The following is a 19,239-nucleotide window of genomic DNA, read 5'->3' as shown; positions in this document are numbered from 1 at the left end:
GTGGGCATCCGGGGGCTCTGCAACCTTGGCTTGGAGGTTTTCTTTCTGCACCTGACTCTGTTTTGGCACCTCCCACAGTGTCTGTGAGGACACGTCTGAGGTCCTCCTTTACTTTGCTCCTCCACACACGTTCTTTGGCTCTTGTTTTTAGGAGTGTCTCGTAGGCTTTGAGCAACATACGACATGTCTGGGGGTCCTTTTCCTCGCGTGTCTTGGAGTTCGTTGAGCTTTCTTGGATACGTGAGTTTAGCATTGTCATCAAATTTGGAAAAATTGGGGTCACTGTTTCTGAATATTTTTTTTCTGTCCTCCCCTTCAGGGACTCCAGTTACCTGGTGATAGGCAGCCAGATTGTCCTATGGTTCATTGGTACGCTGTTTATTTGAGTGGAAAGGTGGTGTTTTTTCCTCCATTAGTTTCTTTAAATTTATTAATTTTCTGCAGCGTGTAATCTGTCTGTATCCCACCTAGTGTATTTGTCATTTTGGACATTTTCACCTGTAGGGGTTCAGTTGGAATATTGGAGGTTTTACATTGACACCTTCAGTCTTTCTTTGCCTTTTTGACCATATGCAGGGTCGTGAAAATGCCTGTTGTAGTGTTATCGGTCTCCTCCGGTTCTTTTTTTTATGTTTTTTTTTTTAATCTGAGGTGTGGATGCAGAGGGAGAGAGCGAGAATCCCAGGCAGGCTCCACTGCCCAGCGTGGAGCCCAGTGTGGGGCTCGATATCAGGACCGTGAAGTCACGACCTGAGCTGAAATCCACAGCGGGATGCTCAACGGAACCACCCGGGCGCCCCTCAACCCACCGGTTCTAGTGTCTGTGTCATTTCTGGGCTGTTTTCTGTGCTTTTCTCAGTGAGGTAGTTTTCTCCTGTTTCTTTGCTTATCTGCTATTTTTTCATTGGATGCCAGAAGTTAGGAGGTTTACTTTGGTGGATGCTGGGTAGTTTTGCATTCCTCTAAGTGTCTTTCAGCTTCGTTAAAGTGCTTTGAAATACTTTGCTCCTTTGTGGACTTGCTCTTGAGACACATGAGGTGGCGTCACAGCAGTGCCTGGTCTGGGGCATTACTTCCCACTACTGAAGTGAGGCTTTCCTGTGCCCACGTCCTGGCACGTGGACAGTGCTGTGTGCTGTGGTTTGCTCCCTCTAGTGATCCGGGGCTCTTTCCCAACCCTCGGCCGTTTCCCTCCGCACATCAGTATGGGAGCAATGTCCAGTTCACGGGGGCTTCTGCCTCCACGCTGCTCCCTCCCCTCAGGCTCTGACCTGTCGGCCCTGTGTCCTTGACGCTGGGACTTGGCCAGGGGGCAGTCAGCAGGCTCGCCTTCCTTCCTCCCTGTCTCCAGTGTCTTGAACACCATTGTGTCCTTGTGGGAGGTAAACCTGGTCCTTGTGTCACCTCGACTAGAGGCAGGATAGGTGCTGACCCGCGGGCATATCGGTGTATCTCTGCTTGGGCACCAAGAGAACCAAAGGAGGAAAGCACTGTTTTGACGGTGTAACCCAGAGGCTTCCCTTCCACATGGTGTGAGCCACTGCCCCCGCCCCATCCCACACCCATATTCATGTACCCGCTCATGCACACAGGCTCCGGGTCCCTGGGCGGCGGGCGTGCCGTCCCGTGTCCCACACCTCACGGACTGTGTGTGATTCCAGGCCAACATTGCCGAAGTGGAGGTCTCCATCCCCGCCAGGCTGCACAACTCCCTCATCGGCACAAAGGGCCGCCTGATCCGCTCCATCATGGAGGAGTGCGGCGGGGTGCACATCCACTTCCCTGTGGAGGGCTCGGGGAGTGACACAGTTGTCATCAGGGGCCCCGCCTCGGATGTGGAGAAGGCCAAGAAGCAGCTCCTTCACCTGGCAGAGGAGAAGGTGAGCCCCACGCCCAGGAGTGATGGTGCCGTGTCTGTCCCTTGCTAGAAATCCTTGCCCTGTTCTTGTGGCAGGTCAGAAAACTGCTTCATGACACCTTTATGTCTCTGATTTTGCCACTGCTGAACAAAGGGCCTTGGCAGGTCGAATGCCTACCTGTACGATGTAGAAAAGTTGCGGTTTGGCGTGTTGGCTTTTTAAAGTAGGATTCATAGACCGTAAAGTCCACTTTTCTGAGTTTTGACGAGCATACACACACTGACATGACCACCACTGCAGTGAAAATGTTTTGGCCATCACCTTAAACTCTACGTTGAATCACCTTTGCCCCTTTGTCAAAACCCACGTGTGGGTCTGTTGCTGGACTCTGTGCGTCTCAGTGACACCATAGGGTCGGGGGGGGGGGGCTGGGAGAGCCCTTTAGCTTTGTGCTTTTGTAGAACCACTTTAGCTGTTCTAGATCTTTGCCATTCTGCATTTGGAAACTGCTTACCAGTTTCTAGGGGAAAATCCTGCTTAGATTTTGACCGAGACTGTGTTGAATCTGTAGACCAAATTGGGGAGAACTGACCTCCCGGGAATTCAGTCTTCCAGTCTGTTTTAAGTCTTTGATTTTTAATTGTGTTTTGTTATGTCCAGCATGTGGTTCTCCTTCGTGTTTTGTTCAGTTCATATCCTCACTGTTTTGCTTTGTAGCATTGTTGTTAATTAAATCAGTGTCAAATTCCAGAATTCCAGCTAGTGTCATGTATTGAAATATGTTTTTTTTTGTAGTGGTTTTGTTTTGTGCATCTGCTTTAAAGTTCAGTTACTAGTATTAGTAGCTTTTTTTGTGAGTTTTGTGTGTAGAACATGTTGTCTTTGCGTAGACAGTTGGGTTTCTTTCTGATCTGTACGCCCGTAGGTCTTGTCCTATGCGCCACGTGGGCCTCCAGTATGGCGTTGCGTAGCAGTGGGGAGGGCAGACAGCCTTGCCTTGTTGGCAGCCTTTGGGGAAAGTGCTCAGTCCTTCACCATGAAGTAGGAGTTACATTGTCTTCCAAAGTTGCTCTTTATCAGGTTGAGGAAGTTCCCGTCTGTTACCGATTTGCTTAGAGTTGTTGCGGGAACAGGTGTTGGGTTTTGTAGGAAGATTTTTCTGCATCTGTTGACACGGTAGCATGGTTTTTCATTTTTTAAGCATATGTATTAGATTTTTTTGGTTAGCTTTTTGCTTTTTTTTTGTGTGTGTGTGTTTATTTATTTGGGGGGAGAGGAAACAGTGAGAGAGGGAGAGAGAATCCCAAGCAGGCTTTGTACTGTCAGTGGAAAGCCCCACACAGGGCTTGAGCTCATGAACTGTGAGGTCACTACTGTAGCCAAAATCAAGAGTCAATGCTTAACCCACTGAGCCACCCATGTGCCTCTAGTGGTTGTTTTTTGTTTGTTTTAATGTTTAACCGACCTTGTGTTTTTGGGTGACCCCACTGGTTTAAGTGTGTCATCTTTTATCGTGTTGCTAAGCTGGGCTCACCTTGCTCATTAGCTTTTTTTTTTTTTTTGAACATTGGTTTATTTTTGAGAGACAGAGTGCAGGTGGAGGTAGGAGGGGCAGAGAGTGGGGAGACACAGAATCTGAAGCAGGTTCCAGGAGCTGAGCCGTCTGCACAGAGCACGACATGGGGCTTGAACTCACGAACAGTGAGTTGGATGCTTAACTGACGGAGCCACCCAGGCACCCCTGCTCATAGGTTTTTTAATAATGGTGCTATTTGCCAATGTCGTTGTCTGAAGAGTAGAAGATTTTCTCAGGGTTGTTTTGTGAAACCAGCATTTAAAAGATAACAAAATTCACTTGTTTGTTACTCTGTTTAGCATGCTGGTAGACCCTCTTTTTTTTCCCCCCTCTTGTGTTTCTTCATGCCTGTGAGCCAGGTTTCAGGATGCAAGGAAGAAGGGGGAAGCATTGTATGGGTCTGAGTCAGCCAGGCAGAGTGTGTGCTCCAGATGAATCCTCAACGAGGTCGTCGTGTCGGGGCTTTTGCTGAGCCCTGGCTTCTTGGTGTCAGACTAGGGCCTTGGTTGGCTTTGGTCTCTCCGAGATTGAGATGGGGCCTTCCTGTTGGGAAGGGCTCCCCTGTGGCGAGAGCAGGTAAAAGCCTAGACAAGGGAGCATTCTGCTCGACTTGGGAGGACCGGGAGTGCTGTGGGCTTACTTGCTGTGCAGTTGCCTCCTACTTGCCTAGCACCCCAAGGCCACGCTCACCAAGTCCCCTCTGTAGATGGAGAGCACTGGCAGGGGTTCGGTCAGTTTGGGGAAGCAGCAGGACTGGGGCTCTCAATCCACATGCTCTCGGCTATCTGAGTGTCTGTGGCCATGGTAGATGGCATGTGAGTACTTCCCGTCTGGGAGTCCATCCATTAGTTTCCGTGAGGCTCGATTAGCCCCACGCTGTTGTTCTCTAGGCCCTCTTTCTCACTTGCCCAGGGGACCAGGCAAGTAGCGTCAGACCAGTGTATCTGCGGTTGCTTTCCACAGCAAACCAAGAGTTTCACTGTTGACATCCGCGCCAAGCCGGAATACCACAAGTTCCTCATCGGCAAAGGGGGTGGCAAAATACGCAAGGTGCGTGACAACACTGGAGCCCGTATCATATTCCCAACGGCTGAGGACAAGGATCAGGACCTGATCACCATCATTGGGAAGGAGGATGCTGTCAGGGAGGCACAGAAGGAGCTGGAGGCCCTTATTCAGAACCTGGTAAGGCCCGGTGGGAGCTGCCCCTTGGTTGTCCATCCTGTCGGCGTGGTTGACACGAGTCCTCTCCCTTTCCTTTCCTCCAATGCTGCAGGATAACGTGGTGGAGGACTGCATGCTGGTGGACCCCAAGCACCACCGCCATTTTGTCATCCGGCGAGGCCAGGTCTTGCGGGAGATTGCTGAAGAGTATGGTGGGGTGATGGTTAGCTTCCCACGTTCTGGCACGCAGAGTGATAAGGTCACCCTCAAGGGCGCCAAGGACTGTGTGGAGGCGGCCAAGAAGCGCATTCAGGAGATCATCGAGGACCTGGTAGGTGCCTGGGAGGGTGGCAGGGCTCCAGTCAGGCTGAGGCTCTTTGGTTCTCAGTCTTGGACTCTTAGCCTCTCTTAGCTCTCTGCTGCCCTTGAGCAGCAGCTTTTAAAAACACGTTAGGAAAGGAAATCTGTATGAGGAACCGGCTTCCTTCTCTCTGCCTCTCCTTCCCAACGGGAAGAAAAGAGATGGCGGGGGGGGCGTGTCAGCGAATCCACATGGAAACTTGTGGGGTTTTCTCAACCAGCCCTTAGAGAGCCTCACCCCCCCTCCAGGGCTCCTCCCAGCCCTCCCCTGCTGGGGCCTTGGAAGTACTGTCCTGACCATTAAACCTGATGTCTCCTCACAGAGTCACAGCCACAGCATTTGAATGTCACCTGGCTAGTGCAGTCACCCTACAGGGACAGTGGCTAACAGTGCCGCGTGCTTTGTGCTCGGGGCGGGGGCTCTGTGCATGGAGACAGGAGAGGGTCACACGTGCTCTGGGCAGCAGTGAGTGCTGGTGCCGTTTTGTACAGACAGGTCATCAGTACTTAGTCACTGGGAGATGTCTCAGAAAGAGGCCTCCCTGTCAGTCCTGCCCCCACCCTCCCTCTGTCCACCCTGTTGTACTTTGAGCACTTGGAAAAGGGGTGGGGGGGCGTGCATCTGTGCATTTGGGGGTCTCTGTAGAGGATTGAGCGGAAGCTGGTGAAAATACGCGTCGAGCCTAAGCAGTTAACCTTTGCCTTTATTTTTTTCTTTCTTGCTGTGTCCCCCTGCCCACCCCCCCCCCCCAGGAAGCCCAGGTGACCATAGAATGTGCCATACCCCAGAAGTTCCATCGATCTGTCATGGGCCCCAAAGGTTCTAGAATCCAGCAGATTACTCGGGACTATAACGTTCAGATTAAATTCCCAGACAGAGAGGAGAACCCAGGTGGGTCTCAGCGGTGAGCTCTGTGCTGAGTGGGGAGCCAGGGGGTGTGTGAATGGACCTCCCCTACGGAGGGTGGGCGTCAGGTGGCCATCACGTGTGCTGCCTCGTGTGTCAGTGCTGGCGTGCTGCTGGAACACCCGGGTCCCAGGGTGACCAGGTGGCCTTCGGGCAGGGTGACAAGGCCAAGGACGGCAAAGCAGCTGCGGCCTCTGATGCAGGGGTTTGGTTCTGAGGCTGCTTACAGATTCCCAAGTGATGTGTGTGACGGGGCTGCTCCCACTCTGTCCACTGCAGCTGCCTCTCCCCTAAGCACCCCTACCTGGCGGGTCTTGTCCCTTGAGGCAGGCGGCTTCAGTAAAGGTGGCCACTGGCTGCCCTTCTGTGACACCCCTCCCCCAGCTCCATGTCCTGCTTGTCACTTGGTCCTGCCTGTGTCCCGGGAGCAGGGCAGGGTGGTTAGGCAGCCAGGAGGTGACTGGCTTGTGGGGTCAGTGAGAGCAGCGTCCTGCCTGTGTCTCAGACCTCACTTGGTCACGCCAGGCTCCCAGCTAGGTTGCAGCCCACTGTGCCGTCTCTGGTCTCGTCTGGTCGATGACCGACCCTGCAGCCTCCTGGGTCCTCCCCGACCCCCCCGCCGCCGCCGCCCATCTCTGTCCTCTCTGGAGCTTCTCGTGGCCATTGAAGCTCTTGTTTCCTTAGAACATGGGCTGTTTGGAGTATATTTGAAGGAACATTGTACCCGATAAAGACATATTTTATATGTTCATTATTGAAATTCAGTCTCTTTTGTTTTGCACCTCCTCTTCTATGCACACACAGTTGTTATTTCTGAGACACTGGAGTGTAATTTTCAGACTCGTACTTTGTCTGTAGTGGCTACTTCCTAAGAATAAGGATGTTTTCTTAACGTCATTAGAGATAACTGTGGCACATCCCCCAGAATCCGCGGAGCTGGCGTTCCGTGTACTGGTGCTGAATTCGTGGTCGATGGTCACATCTTTCCGGTGCCAGCAGTTCTGCAGCGTCCACCTCTTACCCTGGTCTGTGCGGCACTGCCCTGCCTGATGCTCACTCGCTCGCTCGCGTTCATGTCGTACAGACTCCTGGGTTCCATCCCACTCCGCGAACCTTGCTTTTGTGTCGGGTCCACACTTGTCCCCCGCCAGCCCACTCCTGTGTTCGTGTCCCTTCACTCTTGAGGCTTGCTTGCCTCCTGACATACGAGGCCGCTGGAGGCTTCCCTCGTCCCTCTCGCGGCTGTGTCCCAGCATCGTGGCTCAGTTTCTAGGCTCCGTACCCTTTGGGCTCACCGGGCATCACGTTCCAGCCTCCGAGGAAGAGCGCTCCACTCCCGGCCTCACTGTGGGGCCTTTGTTGCCACCCAGGCCAGGCTGCGAGCCAGGCTGGCGCCGGTCTGCCCTGCCTCTCCCGCCAGGACTCTGAGCTGCCCTGCCCTTCTCCCCAGTTCACAGCGTGGAGCCGCAAGTCCAGGAGAACGGTGACGATGCTGGAGACGGGAGGGACACCAAAGACGCCGACCCTGGCTCCCCAAGGAGATGTGACATCATCATCATCTCTGGCCGGAAGGAAAAGTGCGAGGCCGCCAAGGAAGCCCTCGAGGTGGGTGTGCCCTCGTGCAGTGTGTGACTGGACCTCGTCCCGGTGGGGCTTCCCCAAGCACCTTGGCTTGCACCGCGGGCTGTGCTGGACCGGACCCGGGCACAGAGCCCGGCACTGGGGGCTGGGCAAGTATGTGGAACCGGCAGGTTTCAGTGACAGCAGGGTCAACGTGATCTGTAGCCTCTGTGGCCTAGTGATAACCACCGCCATCTCAGGTCTGTGAGGAGGAGTCTTTTGTGTGGGGGGCACCTACCTGAGAGCCACCTCCCTGTTGGGCGCTGCTCTGAATGCTGTGTTCCACGGTGTGCAGATTAGTGCTTAGGTGGAGTGGACAGACAAGAAGCAGAAACAGGTCATGTGTCAGGTGGTGCTTAAAAACAGTGGAATGTGGAAGTGAAGGGGTTGTGGAGAGGTGGTCAGGGGCTAGCGTAGAGAGAGAGCAGGGGAGCCCATGTCCCCCGCTGTTAACCCAGCAACCCACACAGGCTTGGCTACAGTCTGTTCCTGATGTCAGTGAGGCCAGCTTCTGTCCCTGAGCCCCACCGGTCTCTCTCCAGTTGCTCTGTTTTTCCTGGATTTGTATTGTTTCTGTAAGAGGTTTGCCACGGTTAAGGGCATAGGCTTGGGGTGAGGGCCAGAAGGTTTGCTCCGGTGGCGTTAACCTTAAAACTGGATTCTGGATTCTCTTCCTGTGTTTTCTGTTGAGTTAAAAGTCTGGGTGAAGTTCTCAGTTGAGGCAGAACATCATAGAAGGTTCCAGGAAGCGCCCTGTAATTCTCACAGGGTCACTGGCTCCCTGCCAGCTGCTCTCAGGCCCGACCCTGTCTTCTCTGCAGGCACTGGTTCCCGTCACCATCGAAGTGGAGGTGCCCTTTGACCTTCACCGGTATATCATCGGGCAGAAGGGGAGCGGGATCCGGAAGATGATGGATGAGTTTGAGGTACTGGGATTTGCAGTCTTTCCCCAGGAGCCAGTGTTGGGAGCGAGCCCTCCCACGGGCCCCTGGCGGCTCAGCCCCTCGGCAGTGCGCCTCATCCTGGTCGTGCCCCGTAGCAGTGCTCCGTCCCCAGTTCTTGTGCGGGACCCCCGCCTATATCAGATCTGTGTCCCCTGCAGGTGAACATCCACGTGCCGGCACCAGAACTACAGTCTGACGTCATCGCCATCACTGGCCTCGCCGCGAATCTGGACCGGGCCAAGGCTGGGCTGCTGGAGCGAGTGAAGGAGCTGCAGGCTGAGCAGGAGGACCGAGTGGGTGTCAGCCGGGCCCGCAGGGGTGTCCTCCAGAGCCACGGTCCCCGGCCACACTGCAGGCGGTTCAGCCGCATGGCTGCAGGGGGCCCTGGCCACCCGGGGAGCCTTCCATCAGACACAGCGTTATGAGCATGGCACTTTTCTCTTCAGTGTAACAGGGGCAGAGTTAGATTTACCATTATTTAGCACTTTTTTTTTCAAAGTAACCCTGCCACGTGTGGTGTCTCCAACCCGATAGGTAAGGTAAGGTTGGAGAGGCCTGGGAGCTATTGCTCAAAAAGAACCCCGAATGTGAGTGGTGTGGTCCAGGGTGGGTGTCAGCAGGCCCATGCGGACCTTCTCTCCGGAGCTGCCCTGCTTTGAGTAGGTTTGGGGACCCATCTCCCTGCTTTGGAGAGCTGGCATTCGAAGGGCTTCCTAAGCGCACGGCAAGGCTGGGTGTTACAGGCTCTGAAGCCCTGCTAGGGATTCTGTAGGGAACGGGCTTCCCATGAGGAGGAGGACTTTCTGGAGTCTTGATGCGAAGGGTCCGCAGACCTCTGGAGCCTGGTTCCTGTGGTCTAGCCTCTGGCCGTAGATGTCCCAGGCCGGCCGTCCTTCAGCACTCTTGTGCCCCCTCTTCCTTCTGGCCTGCTTTCATACCCCAGGCTTTAAAGACCCCAGGACGTGTTTATGCTTCCTCATCACGTCCGCATGAAATTCACTGGAGAGCCAGCTCAGAGCCCACCACGCACGGTGCCAGTCTTGTCAGCGCCTGAACGATGCTCTTGTGAGGGGTGTGCACACTCGTTCCGGGTCAGCCCTCCAGCTGGCAGTGCACAGAGGCTAACGGGAAAGTGTATCTTTTGTCACTGAGGAGATCTTTGGGGTCGAGGACAGAGTGGGGTTGACATGTGGCTGCACGTGGTGAAGGTCAAGCCCGAACTCCACCCTTGTCTCACCTGCAGGCTTTAAGGAGCTTCAAGCTGAGCGTCACTGTGGACCCCAAATACCATCCCAAAATTATTGGGAGGAAAGGGGCAGTGATTACTCAGATCCGCTTGGAACATGACGTGAACATCCAGTTTCCCGATAAGGATGACGGGAACCAGGTAAGAATGCCTGCTTGGGTCAGACTCTGTGGCTGGAACGCTTTGGGGTAGGTGGACTCTCGTACCCTCACCCTGACCTGGGAGCCGTGAGCGGGCAAGCGTAGGGCCTGCCCAGGTGGGCGGGGAGGGTGGAACGCAGAGGGGCAGGTCTCTGAGGGTCTGAGTTTGCCTTGGGCGTCGGGGCCCCATCTCGGTCTGTGCCAGCTGGGCGAGGTCTCCCTGTGCTTGGCTGCCGCGTGAGTGCGGAACATTTCTCCCACGCCCGCCTGGTTGTTCGGCTGAGTCCTTCTTCGCATCTGTACCCACAGGTGCGGTCCTTCAGAGGGCACGCTCCCCCTGCCTATCACACCCCAGCCCGTCTTCCTCTCCGCTCCCATCAGGGCCCCCTTCCAGCATAGCACTGCCCACTGTGGGAGCCTTGGTCTCTGCCTGCATCTCTGGCCATGGTACACAGCCAGGCACCCAGAAATGGTTCTCTAGAACCTTCTGGTCAGCAAATCCCAACATGCCCCTGCAGACTCTGGCCTTTTCAGCCCCGTGTTCCCGTGCTGTGGCAGACTGCCTGTTTCTGCACCTTCCTCCTCTGCTCAGCCCGAGTCTATAAGCCACGCACTTAACCTGAGTTCAGAAAGGCAGGCAGGCCTGCAGGGCTCCCTCTGGAGCCCCCACCTCTCCTCTGCGCCTCCTGCCTGGTCCTGACCTTCCCTGGGTGCATCCTTCTGTTCCCGCTGCGTTTCTAACATGTTTATGCTCCTGATCTTTCTTACGCTAATTTGTGATTTTTGTTCTGTTTCAGTGAGTTCTGTGCCCAACGTGGGGCTTGAACTCATGACCCTGAGGTCAAGAGTTGCCTGCTCTCTTCTGACTGAGCCAGCCAGGCGTCCCTTTAACTTTAATTTTTGATGTTGAATCCTGAGAATTGAGCTCCTTTAAACTCCGCACCTTCACTACCTTCTATTCTCTTTAATTTTCCCAAGGAAACCTGACTTTTTTAGTCATTGTTTAGGGTTCAAACCACTCGGGCTAGTGTTTCAGAGCCAAGTAGGATTGGGTGGCCATGTGATTTTGACACGCAGCATTTTCCTGTGAGAATTATGCTTCCGTTTGCAGTCTGTTCTGTGTCTGCATTCGGCACAGCGCTCGCGGCCGCTGGTGGGTTCTGGACTCCGCCAGGCAGGTTCTAGGCACAGCCCGCCACCCCCCACCCCTCCGCTGCCACCGGGGGGCCTGCTGCTGCTCTGCTTCCGCCTGGCTCATTCTGGCCTCTTTCTCTTCTGGGTAGATCTCGAAGTGTCCGCTCCTTTGTTTCCAGGTGTTTTTGTTCTCTGGTCCTTTTCTGTTGTTCCATTCTTTCGTGGGTGTAACTTTTCCTTTGTCTTAAAGAATATAGCTTACGTGTGTGATTTTTTTCTTCTTTTTTTCGTCGTTTCGCTTTGAGTCCTGTGTTGGCTCTGCTCGCACTGTGCATGCGTGGCGCTGGCACCCGTCCACGTGTGCTGTGGGAGGGAAGTCTTGCGCAGGGGCGTGCTGGGGCTGTGCGGTGCAGCCGCAGCGTCCCGCCCCTTCTCTCCAGGCGGGTCTGTCTCCAGCGAGACGCCTCCAGATGCGGGGCCCGAGGTGACCTTCCCCGTGCCCTGTGTGGCCTCTGACGCAGCACCCTCCTCGCCTGCAGCCATCTCTGTGGCCGCGTGTCCTTTCTTTTCCCGTACACGTCTGGGGGGAGGCGGGGGCGCAGGAGCTAATGGGCATCGTTGACCTGTTTTAAATCAGCTTCTGGCGGTCTCCCCCATCTTCTTTCTCTCCTGAGCGGGTCAGTGTTTCCCCTCAGGCTGAGGCCTAGCCTCACTCCGCCAGCACTGCCTCTTGCCGCCTCGTGGAGCCGCATCTGCTGGCTTGAGGCTCCCAGCCTGGGGTCTCTAGGGGCATCCCCTCTTCTGACTGTGCTCTCCTTTCTTAGCCCCAGGACCAAATAACCATCACAGGCTATGAAAAGAATACAGAAGCCGCCCGGGACGCTATATTGAAAATCGTGGGTGAGCTTGAACAGATGGTTTCTGAGGACGTCCCGCTGGACCACCGTGTTCACGCCCGCATCATTGGTGCCCGTGGAAAAGCCATCCGCAAAATAATGGATGAATTCAAGGTGGGTCCCCAGCCCCACCACGAAGGGTGCCGTGTAGTCCTGGAAGCATGGTGGGTGCAGCGGGGTGTGTGGTCCCACGCTGTCGGGGGAGTGAGTGCCTGGGGCCACAGGTCTCCTGCCTCGGCTGCTGACCGCCCTTGGGGTCTGGAACGGGAGACTTCTGAGGCTCTGGTGCCCGTCCCTGAGTTGGTGAGGTCATGTGGAGGTCCCAGCTGCATATACGCGACACCGTCGGTCAGCGTCCCACACTGGCCTGGAGGAGACGGCATTTCCTCGGTGCGGCACGGTCCTGTACTATCGTGATGTGTTAGCTCTGACATACAGGACCTTGGCTCCTGAACGCAAGGTTAATTTGGGAAAACTTCCCTAGAGGTCCACCATTCTCAGCCACACGTGACCGTGACCCTTTGGTCCAGAGACTCCAGATGGAGTGTCCTCAGACACCTCAGCGGCCGCGTGTGCTGTCTTTCCAGGTGGACATTCGTTTCCCGCAGAGCGGGGCCCCAGATCCCAACTGCGTCACTGTGACGGGGCTCCCAGAGAACGTGGAGGAGGCCATCGACCACATTCTCAACCTAGAGGAGGAATACGTGAGTCATGGGTGGGCAGCAGGCCTATGCCTGGGGCACCCTGCCTGCCACTAACCGGCCTGGGGCAGCAGCCAGGCCATGTGTGTGCGTCCGCTCCCAGAGGCACGCCGGTTGCAGGGCGTCCCCCTGAGCGAGCCCTAAACGCTTGAGACCAGGCAAGCGTGGTCGTCGTGTGTGCCTGCTGCAGACTGACGCCCCCACCTGTGCCCACAGCTGGCTGACGTGGTCGACAGCGAGGCGTTGCAGGTGTACATGAAGCCGCCCCCCCACGAGGAGTCCAAGGCGCCATCCAAGGGCTTTGTGGTACGGGACGCTCCCTGGACCGCCAGCAGCAGCGAGAAGGTCAGACACTGTTAGGCCCGCCGTGGGAGGTGGGGGCGCCCCCGGCACTCGCCTCTCGCTGGGAAGCGGCTCACGCGGGACCTCTTATTGAGGCTGTGCCCTCTCCCCCCTACAGGCTCCTGACATGAGCAGCTCGGAAGAATTTCCCAGTTTTGGGGCTCAGGTGGCCCCCAAGACCCTGCCATGGGGCCCCAAGCGATAATGATCGAAAAGCAGAAATCTCTCCAGCCTGCTGACCCAAACCCCACCAACACATGGTTTGTCTCAATCTGACCCGGCGGCTGGAGCCTCTATAAATTGTTGACGCTTCCCCCTCCCCGAGGTCTCGCAGCGAAGCCAGGCGCGCCAGCACCCCGCGTGCGCTCGGGATCTGCTCCCTGACACCTTCGCTCTGGGACGGCTCTCCACCGTCGTGAACACTAACCGAGGTAATTGGACATTTCCCCGTAAGCGTCCCGGCTCATCCAGCATGTCCGTAAGGCTCTGGCCTCCGCTAGGAGAGCTCCACAGCTGTGGCGGAGTCTACTTCCTGTGTCATGACCTCAGGAAATAAATTTCCTTGACTTTATAAAAGCCAAAATGTTTGCCCTCTTCCTTTCCCACCTCCTTTCCTCCCTTTGCCTGCCATCCAGACCCTCCTTCCAGAATGCAGTCCGCTTTCCAGCCGCCAAAAGCCCACTTGGCCCAGACCACAGGGTGGTGAGGGAGACCCGGCTTGCACACTGGGAGTGCCTGGGCCCAAAGGAGAGCGTGGCGGAGCCAGAGGGGACCGAGAGGCAGCAGCAGGGTGACTGGGTTCTTGGGCTGTCTCGGCCTCATGTGTGTTGGGGTCCGAAAGCACCCAGGTGTCTCCGCCCCCAAGCGTGGTGAGCAGACCCCAAAGGCAGGGCCGCGTGTCTCCGTCTGGGCCAGCCGTGGCTGTCGTGGTGGCCTGGTGTGGCCTGAGAGACGTGGGGACAGGGAGAGGGGCAGGCCGCAGAGTGGCAGTAGAGACTAGCCGCTCCTCTGTGGCCCCCTCGCCCCAGGCCAGGTGTGCAGCGTCGTCCTTTCTACCTCAGAGCCAGTGTGGCTGCTCTCGTGCTTAGGGTGGTGCCACCCTGGCGCTCAGCCTCTCGGCTTAGATGTTTCTGGTGGTGGCGTGTCTGCTGCAGCCCTGGGGGCGGGAAGCCGGTGCCGGGGCTCAGCCAGGCTGTCCTCTGACGCACGCTGGGATGCTGCGTGTGAGCCCCCGGGAGCTGTCTCAGAGAGGCAGGCATCGTGGTCCTGGGGCAGAGAGAGGTGGTCGCTTGGCCTGGACCGGAGGACCCGGTGCTGGTGAGGGAGGGTCCGCTCTTTCTCAGGTGTGTGCTGGGTGACTGTGGGTGTCGGACCACGGGCCTTGGCCCGACCACAACCTGCCCTGCCCCCCAGCGGACTGTTGAAGGTCAGCTCTGGAGAGGAGAGGTGGCCCCGGGCGGTACAGAGGCGCCCGTGTGTCACATCGTGAGGGAACGAGGATGGCCCTTTGTGTCGGCCCCCTGGCCTCCCCGTCTCTGCCTCTGCCCGCACGGAGGTGACGGGGCCCTGTCGGGTCACCCCACCTGGGATACTGGAGTTCCTGGGGGCCAGCTCGTGTCTGGTGCACACCCCGCGCCACCCCTGCACCCCCGTCCTTCACTCTCCACTCGGTAGCTCAAGCCCGGTGATCTCCAGACTCTGAAATTCTAAGTAGACTGAGAATTGCTCGACCCAAGTGTACCTTCGGCTGCCCCTGCCAGCTTTCCGTCTGCCACAGCAGCCTCCGGCGTGCCCGTCTGTGGGAGCGAGCCACGGGGGTAGGAGAGAGCACCCACCTCAGCAGGCGGCCTGGGTGTCCCCAGAGTAGGCCTGTGAGGAGACGGAGGAAGGGGAGGCACCCCCTCCCCTCTCGGGGAGCCTGATCGGGAAGGGCGGGCCCCTCCGCCTCTCCACCTGCATGAGGGTTGGAGCCTTTCCCGTGGGCCGTCTTGTTTCCCTCTGCCTGCCCCTCTGGCTCCCTCGGCGTCTGCCCAGCCCTCTTTGCCCTTCATCTTTTCTACGGCATCCTTCGACGTCCCCCGCCCTTCCCCAAACGTAAATTTTAAATTTTCACAAGTTTTTGCACATCTGCATTTATCGCTAAATGTTGTAGATACGAATCCCCCCTTCCCCTGAACTGTGTTTGGGATCTGGCGTGCTCTGTTTTTGGTTGTTGCTGGTAAAGACTGTTGGTGGCCCTGCCCAGGCCTGGCCACCTCCTGTGGCCGCCCCTGCTGCTGGGGCAGCCCTGGGCAGGGTGGGGTGTGCGTGTCCATTTCCTTTGTTGAATGTCTTCCATATTATGTGTTTCCATAGCTATGATCCGTCCCTTGGCCTTAATTTTGGAATCTGGAGATTATATGCAAACATGTGTAAAGGCTTATGAATATGGATGACACTGGAATTTTATAAATTCTAAAATAAAACCCAAAACCAGATGTAGTGTGCTAGAACTCGTTTTATCACGCGGCATGTCGGTTCTCGGTCCTGTGGAACCAGGGGTGTCTTCAACATGCTTTTGAGTGGTAACTAGAGACCCATAGATAGTTCTAGTCTCCAGTGCGATTCTCCCGGTGGCACGTGGGAGATAGAGCTGTGCCCCGCGTGCAGAGAGCTGGGGGCGGGGAGGGCCCTGAGCCACAGTGTCGGGGCCAGCATCTCTGGTGCGGGGCCACCTGCCCTGGGGGCTGGGAGGGAGGTGGCAGGGAAGCTCCAGGTGCTGCTGCGGGCAGGGGGTTGCGGGGGCGGCAGCCGGCACCTGAGGGGCTAGGGCTCATGAGCAGAGGCCCAGGGTCACCGAGGGCACCACAGCTCTGGGCCAAGAAGGGGCAGAAGGTGGGCTGTGGCCTCTGAGGGCAGTGAGCCTTTGACATCTCCGGGGCAGCAGAGTCCCTCACCTCCAGGTGGGACTGCTGGCTTGGGGTGACCCCCGTGACCTCAGAGAGAAGGGACTCGTGAGGCCTGGCCACCTCCTGGCAGTGTAGGCTGTGGGCCCAAACTCCTCTCTGAGCTCTGGGAGTAGTTGTCCTTTGCTCCGTTTGTTCCAGAGAGAGCCTGTCTCCAGGGAAGGGTACAGGAGGGGTGATTGGACTGGCTACCCTGTCACAGGCCAGGGTAGAGTGCTCGGCCGGGCACCGTGCCGCCGGTGGATGAGGGAAGGTAAAGCGGGGGACAGAAGGGCTCACCTCATTCTCAGCCAGCGCCTGCTTGGCGAGGTAGTACTCTCGCTTCACCTTGACCTCCACGGACTCAGGAATGTCGGGTACCAGGAGGTCGAGGATCCGGCCGATGGAGAACACCACATGCTGGGGGCAGGACACAGTACGAGCAGTGGGAGGGCGCCCACCCCTCGGTAAGACAGACGCCTGCAGTGGCCTTAATGGGGCCAGGGGTGCACACCTGCTCCCCAGGTGTGAGCTGAGCTGGAGAGGAGCAGGTGCAGGAAAGGAAAGCCCTGGAGGCAGAAGCCACCGCTACGGAGACCTGCCCCAGGTCTCAGTGCCCAGAGCAGTTCAGTATCCACACAACCTAGGCCAGGCAGGGGTTGACAAAGTTTTCAAGACGGGGAAACGACAGTGCACAGGAGAGTGGCCCTGTGACCGGGTAGTAGCTTGGTTGCACACCTCCCCACCCCTACCCCCACCAACACACACACACACACACACACACCCCACATGGTGGGATTAGGCAAAGCATCCTGGGGGAGGGGTGGGTGTCTTGCTAAGGCCAAGAGAGCCAGTCGGGGGAGCCAACGGGAACTAGGAACTTGGCCAACCTCAAACACTATGACGAAGGCCAGGCGGATGGCCAGAAGATTCCAGTATGTTGCAGAATACTGCCCATCATCTTCCCTGAAAGCCTGATACCTGCAGGAGACACGGAACTCAGTGTGGGGAGCTGGGGCTGAGGGTCAGCTGAGGAGCTGGCAGGGGCCCTTCTCAGCTTCTCTACTTTTTCCTTCCCTGATCGTGTAGTTCTGGGCCTGGCTTGCCTGAGAGTGCCTGGAGGAGGGAGTATTCCTAAACGGTACTAAACAGTGCCTTCGGCTTTAATTCTTGGGGTTCCGGGGTTCCAAAGGGACGGATGGGCTGGATTGTCCCATTCCCCACAGCCTGCACTGGGCCCCAGAGTGGCAAATGCCCCGTCAATGTCATGGATGTGATAATATGATGAATCTGCTTCCACCGGTGATGTCAACCTCGTCAACACTGTGAAAACCTGCGATTCGGAGATCAGTCAGCTGTGCCCAGGCACCTGTCCAGCATGGCTCTCCCTGACTAGAATAAGCTGATGTTACGTTTTGCTTGCTATTTCCAATTTGTCGTCTTGTCATCCTTTGACAACTTCCTGTATTTCCGGTTAGATTCGGCATTCCATTTTGACATAAACTGCCATGCTACCCTCCATGGAAAGCAGTATCAGGGCCAACTTTGTAGAAAAAGAAACAATTCTTGAACATTAAAAAAAGTTACTGAAGGAAAAATCCTCAATGCATGTAATAAACTATAAGTGGCCTAACTAGACACAACAGAAGAAAGACTGGGAACTTGGAGACGATTATATGAAGTCACCCTGAACGCAACACAGAGAGCCAAAAGATTGCAAAATGTATCGGTGCCCTTGGGATGTGAAGGGAGAACAGAGGTGCTCCAACATAGCAGTTCCAGAAGCGGAGAATGAATGCAAAGAAAAGTTAGAGCAGCTCTGTTTGAAAAATGAAATGGAGAGGTTTCCATGGGGCACCTGGGTGGCTCAGTCGGTTAAATGTCTGATCAGCTCAGGTCATGGTTTTGCGTTCATGAGTTCGAACCCCGCACTGGGCTCTGTGCTGACAGCTCGGAGCCTGGAGCCTGCTCTGGATCCTGTGTCTCCCTCTCTCTCTGTCCCTCCACTGCTCACACTTTTCTCTCTCTCAAAAATAAACATTAAAAGAAGAAAAAAAAAAAAAGAAACCGAAATGGAGAGGTTTCCAGAACTAAAGAAAGACATCACCTTTCAGATCAAAAGCACGTAACTGATTTCCAGTGAGAAACTTTTACATAAACTCTACGATGGCAGAGACCTATTAGTAACACAAGTCAAGGAAGATGAGGGAAACCTTCTATGCTTACCAGAGCTTTCCACAAGAAAGTAATAGTCCCAAAGAGCTAAGGGAAGATAGCTCAATGGAGAACTGTATACCTGGTATTGGAAGGACAAAGAGATATTTTCCGATATAAAAGGCAACATACAAAAGGGTTTGCCAACTACACACCATTCCTGAAAGCGCTAGTCAAGGATGTACTTCTGCAAGAATGAAAGTGAATTCAGAGGGAAGGCAAAGCGTAAGAAACCCCTGTAGCCACAGAAGCTACCAAAACATACCATATAGACATGATTAACAAATGACTAGAAATGTTTTTATTTTTTAATACTAAAACTGTATAACAATAAGATGGAGTGGTGGGTGCTAAATAGGCGATAAAGCATGTGAATTCCTTTAGTCTGATAGGAAAGTTTATATAGTTAAGAATGTACGCTAAAAATGTAAGGATAATCTCTCAAAGAATAAAAATATACACCATCAGTTCTAAGTGAGCATAAAGAAAAAAAATTCTAGTCATCCACCAGAAAGCAAGAGAAGAAGAAAAAGGAAAAAAAAAAATGAGTGGAAAAAGTAAGTATCCACTAAGAAGAGATCACAAATAAGAACTTACGCAACTAAGAACCTCACGACACATAAAGCAAGATGTGACAGAACCACATGAAGAAACTGAAAACTCTACATTCCTGGAAAGATTTTCACTTGGCCTGTATCAGAATCTGATAATGCAGCGAGGTGGGGGGTGCAGAAAAAATCCAAACAAGAAAGTTAAGAAGCCTTACCTCAGAGGTTTATAGACAGCCTTACTTTAAAACAGATAATACAAGATTCAAGTTCACTTGAACCAGCAAAAATCAGGTGAGCAGATCATAAAGGAAAACAACACATGTTAAGAGTTTGTATCATATGGACTCTTCAGGTTCTCTGATCACCAAGCAGTTAAACCAGAATGGTTTTTTTGTAAGTAGAAGAACAAAAAAAAAAAAAAAAAAAAAAAAAAAAGCCCCTCCACACTGGGGAACTTTTCTAAATAATTCATAGATAAGTAGGGAATAACAACTGCAGTTAAGAGATTCAGAAGTGAAGGGACAGGTATTATCAACGAAATGAGGCTTTTAAGGGGTAGGGTCAAGTAAACTTATAGACATAAATACGTTTATTAAAATGAAAGACAGAAAAGGGCGCTTGGGTGGCTTAGCTGCTTAAGCGTCTGACTTCAGCTCAGGTC

General features: G+C 54.8%; 2 protein-coding genes across 7 annotated transcripts in view; one reads left to right on the top strand and one right to left on the bottom strand.

The window, feature by feature from the left end:
* Positions 1 to 15,366, top strand: part of HDLBP (high density lipoprotein binding protein) — a 73,500-nt gene extending 58,134 nt beyond the window's left edge. For 3 of the 4 annotated variants that reach the window (XM_045034734.1, XM_045034736.1, XM_045034735.1), the window contains 12 exons: positions 1,662 to 1,880; positions 4,375 to 4,620; positions 4,712 to 4,930; positions 5,713 to 5,851; positions 7,317 to 7,471; positions 8,308 to 8,412; positions 8,589 to 8,723; positions 9,674 to 9,817; positions 11,775 to 11,960; positions 12,434 to 12,550; positions 12,764 to 12,892; positions 13,008 to 15,366. In XM_045034734.1, coding sequence (XP_044890669.1) covers positions 1,662 to 1,880; positions 4,375 to 4,620; positions 4,712 to 4,930; positions 5,713 to 5,851; positions 7,317 to 7,471; positions 8,308 to 8,412; positions 8,589 to 8,723; positions 9,674 to 9,817; positions 11,775 to 11,960; positions 12,434 to 12,550; positions 12,764 to 12,892; positions 13,008 to 13,094 — 1,881 coding nt within the window. In that variant the 3' untranslated portion in view covers positions 13,095 to 15,366. The remainder of the gene's footprint in view (positions 1 to 1,661; positions 1,881 to 4,374; positions 4,621 to 4,711; positions 4,931 to 5,712; positions 5,852 to 7,316; positions 7,472 to 8,307; positions 8,413 to 8,588; positions 8,724 to 9,673; positions 9,818 to 11,774; positions 11,961 to 12,433; positions 12,551 to 12,763; positions 12,893 to 13,007) is intronic. The other variant, XM_006935755.4, reaches the window with a different exon arrangement.
* A 2-nt stretch (positions 15,367 to 15,368) lies between these two features.
* ANO7 (anoctamin 7) overlaps positions 15,369 to 19,239 on the bottom strand; it is a 29,705-nt gene continuing 25,834 nt past the window's right edge. For 2 of the 3 annotated variants that reach the window (XM_045034737.1, XM_045034738.1), the window contains 3 exons: positions 16,704 to 16,794; positions 16,114 to 16,350; positions 15,369 to 15,982 (listed from right to left, as the gene is read on the bottom strand). In XM_045034737.1, the coding sequence (XP_044890672.1) occupies positions 15,866 to 15,982; positions 16,114 to 16,350; positions 16,704 to 16,794 (445 nt within the window). In that variant the 3' untranslated portion in view covers positions 15,369 to 15,865. The remainder of the gene's footprint in view (positions 15,983 to 16,113; positions 16,351 to 16,703; positions 16,795 to 19,239) is intronic. The other variant, XM_023257878.2, reaches the window with a different exon arrangement.

The sequence above is a fragment of the Felis catus genome, chromosome C1 (genome assembly GCF_018350175.1).
Source record: "Felis catus isolate Fca126 chromosome C1, F.catus_Fca126_mat1.0, whole genome shotgun sequence".
NCBI classification, from domain to species: Eukaryota; Metazoa; Chordata; class Mammalia; order Carnivora; family Felidae; genus Felis; species Felis catus.
This window is presented reverse-complemented; position numbering and strand designations above follow the sequence as displayed.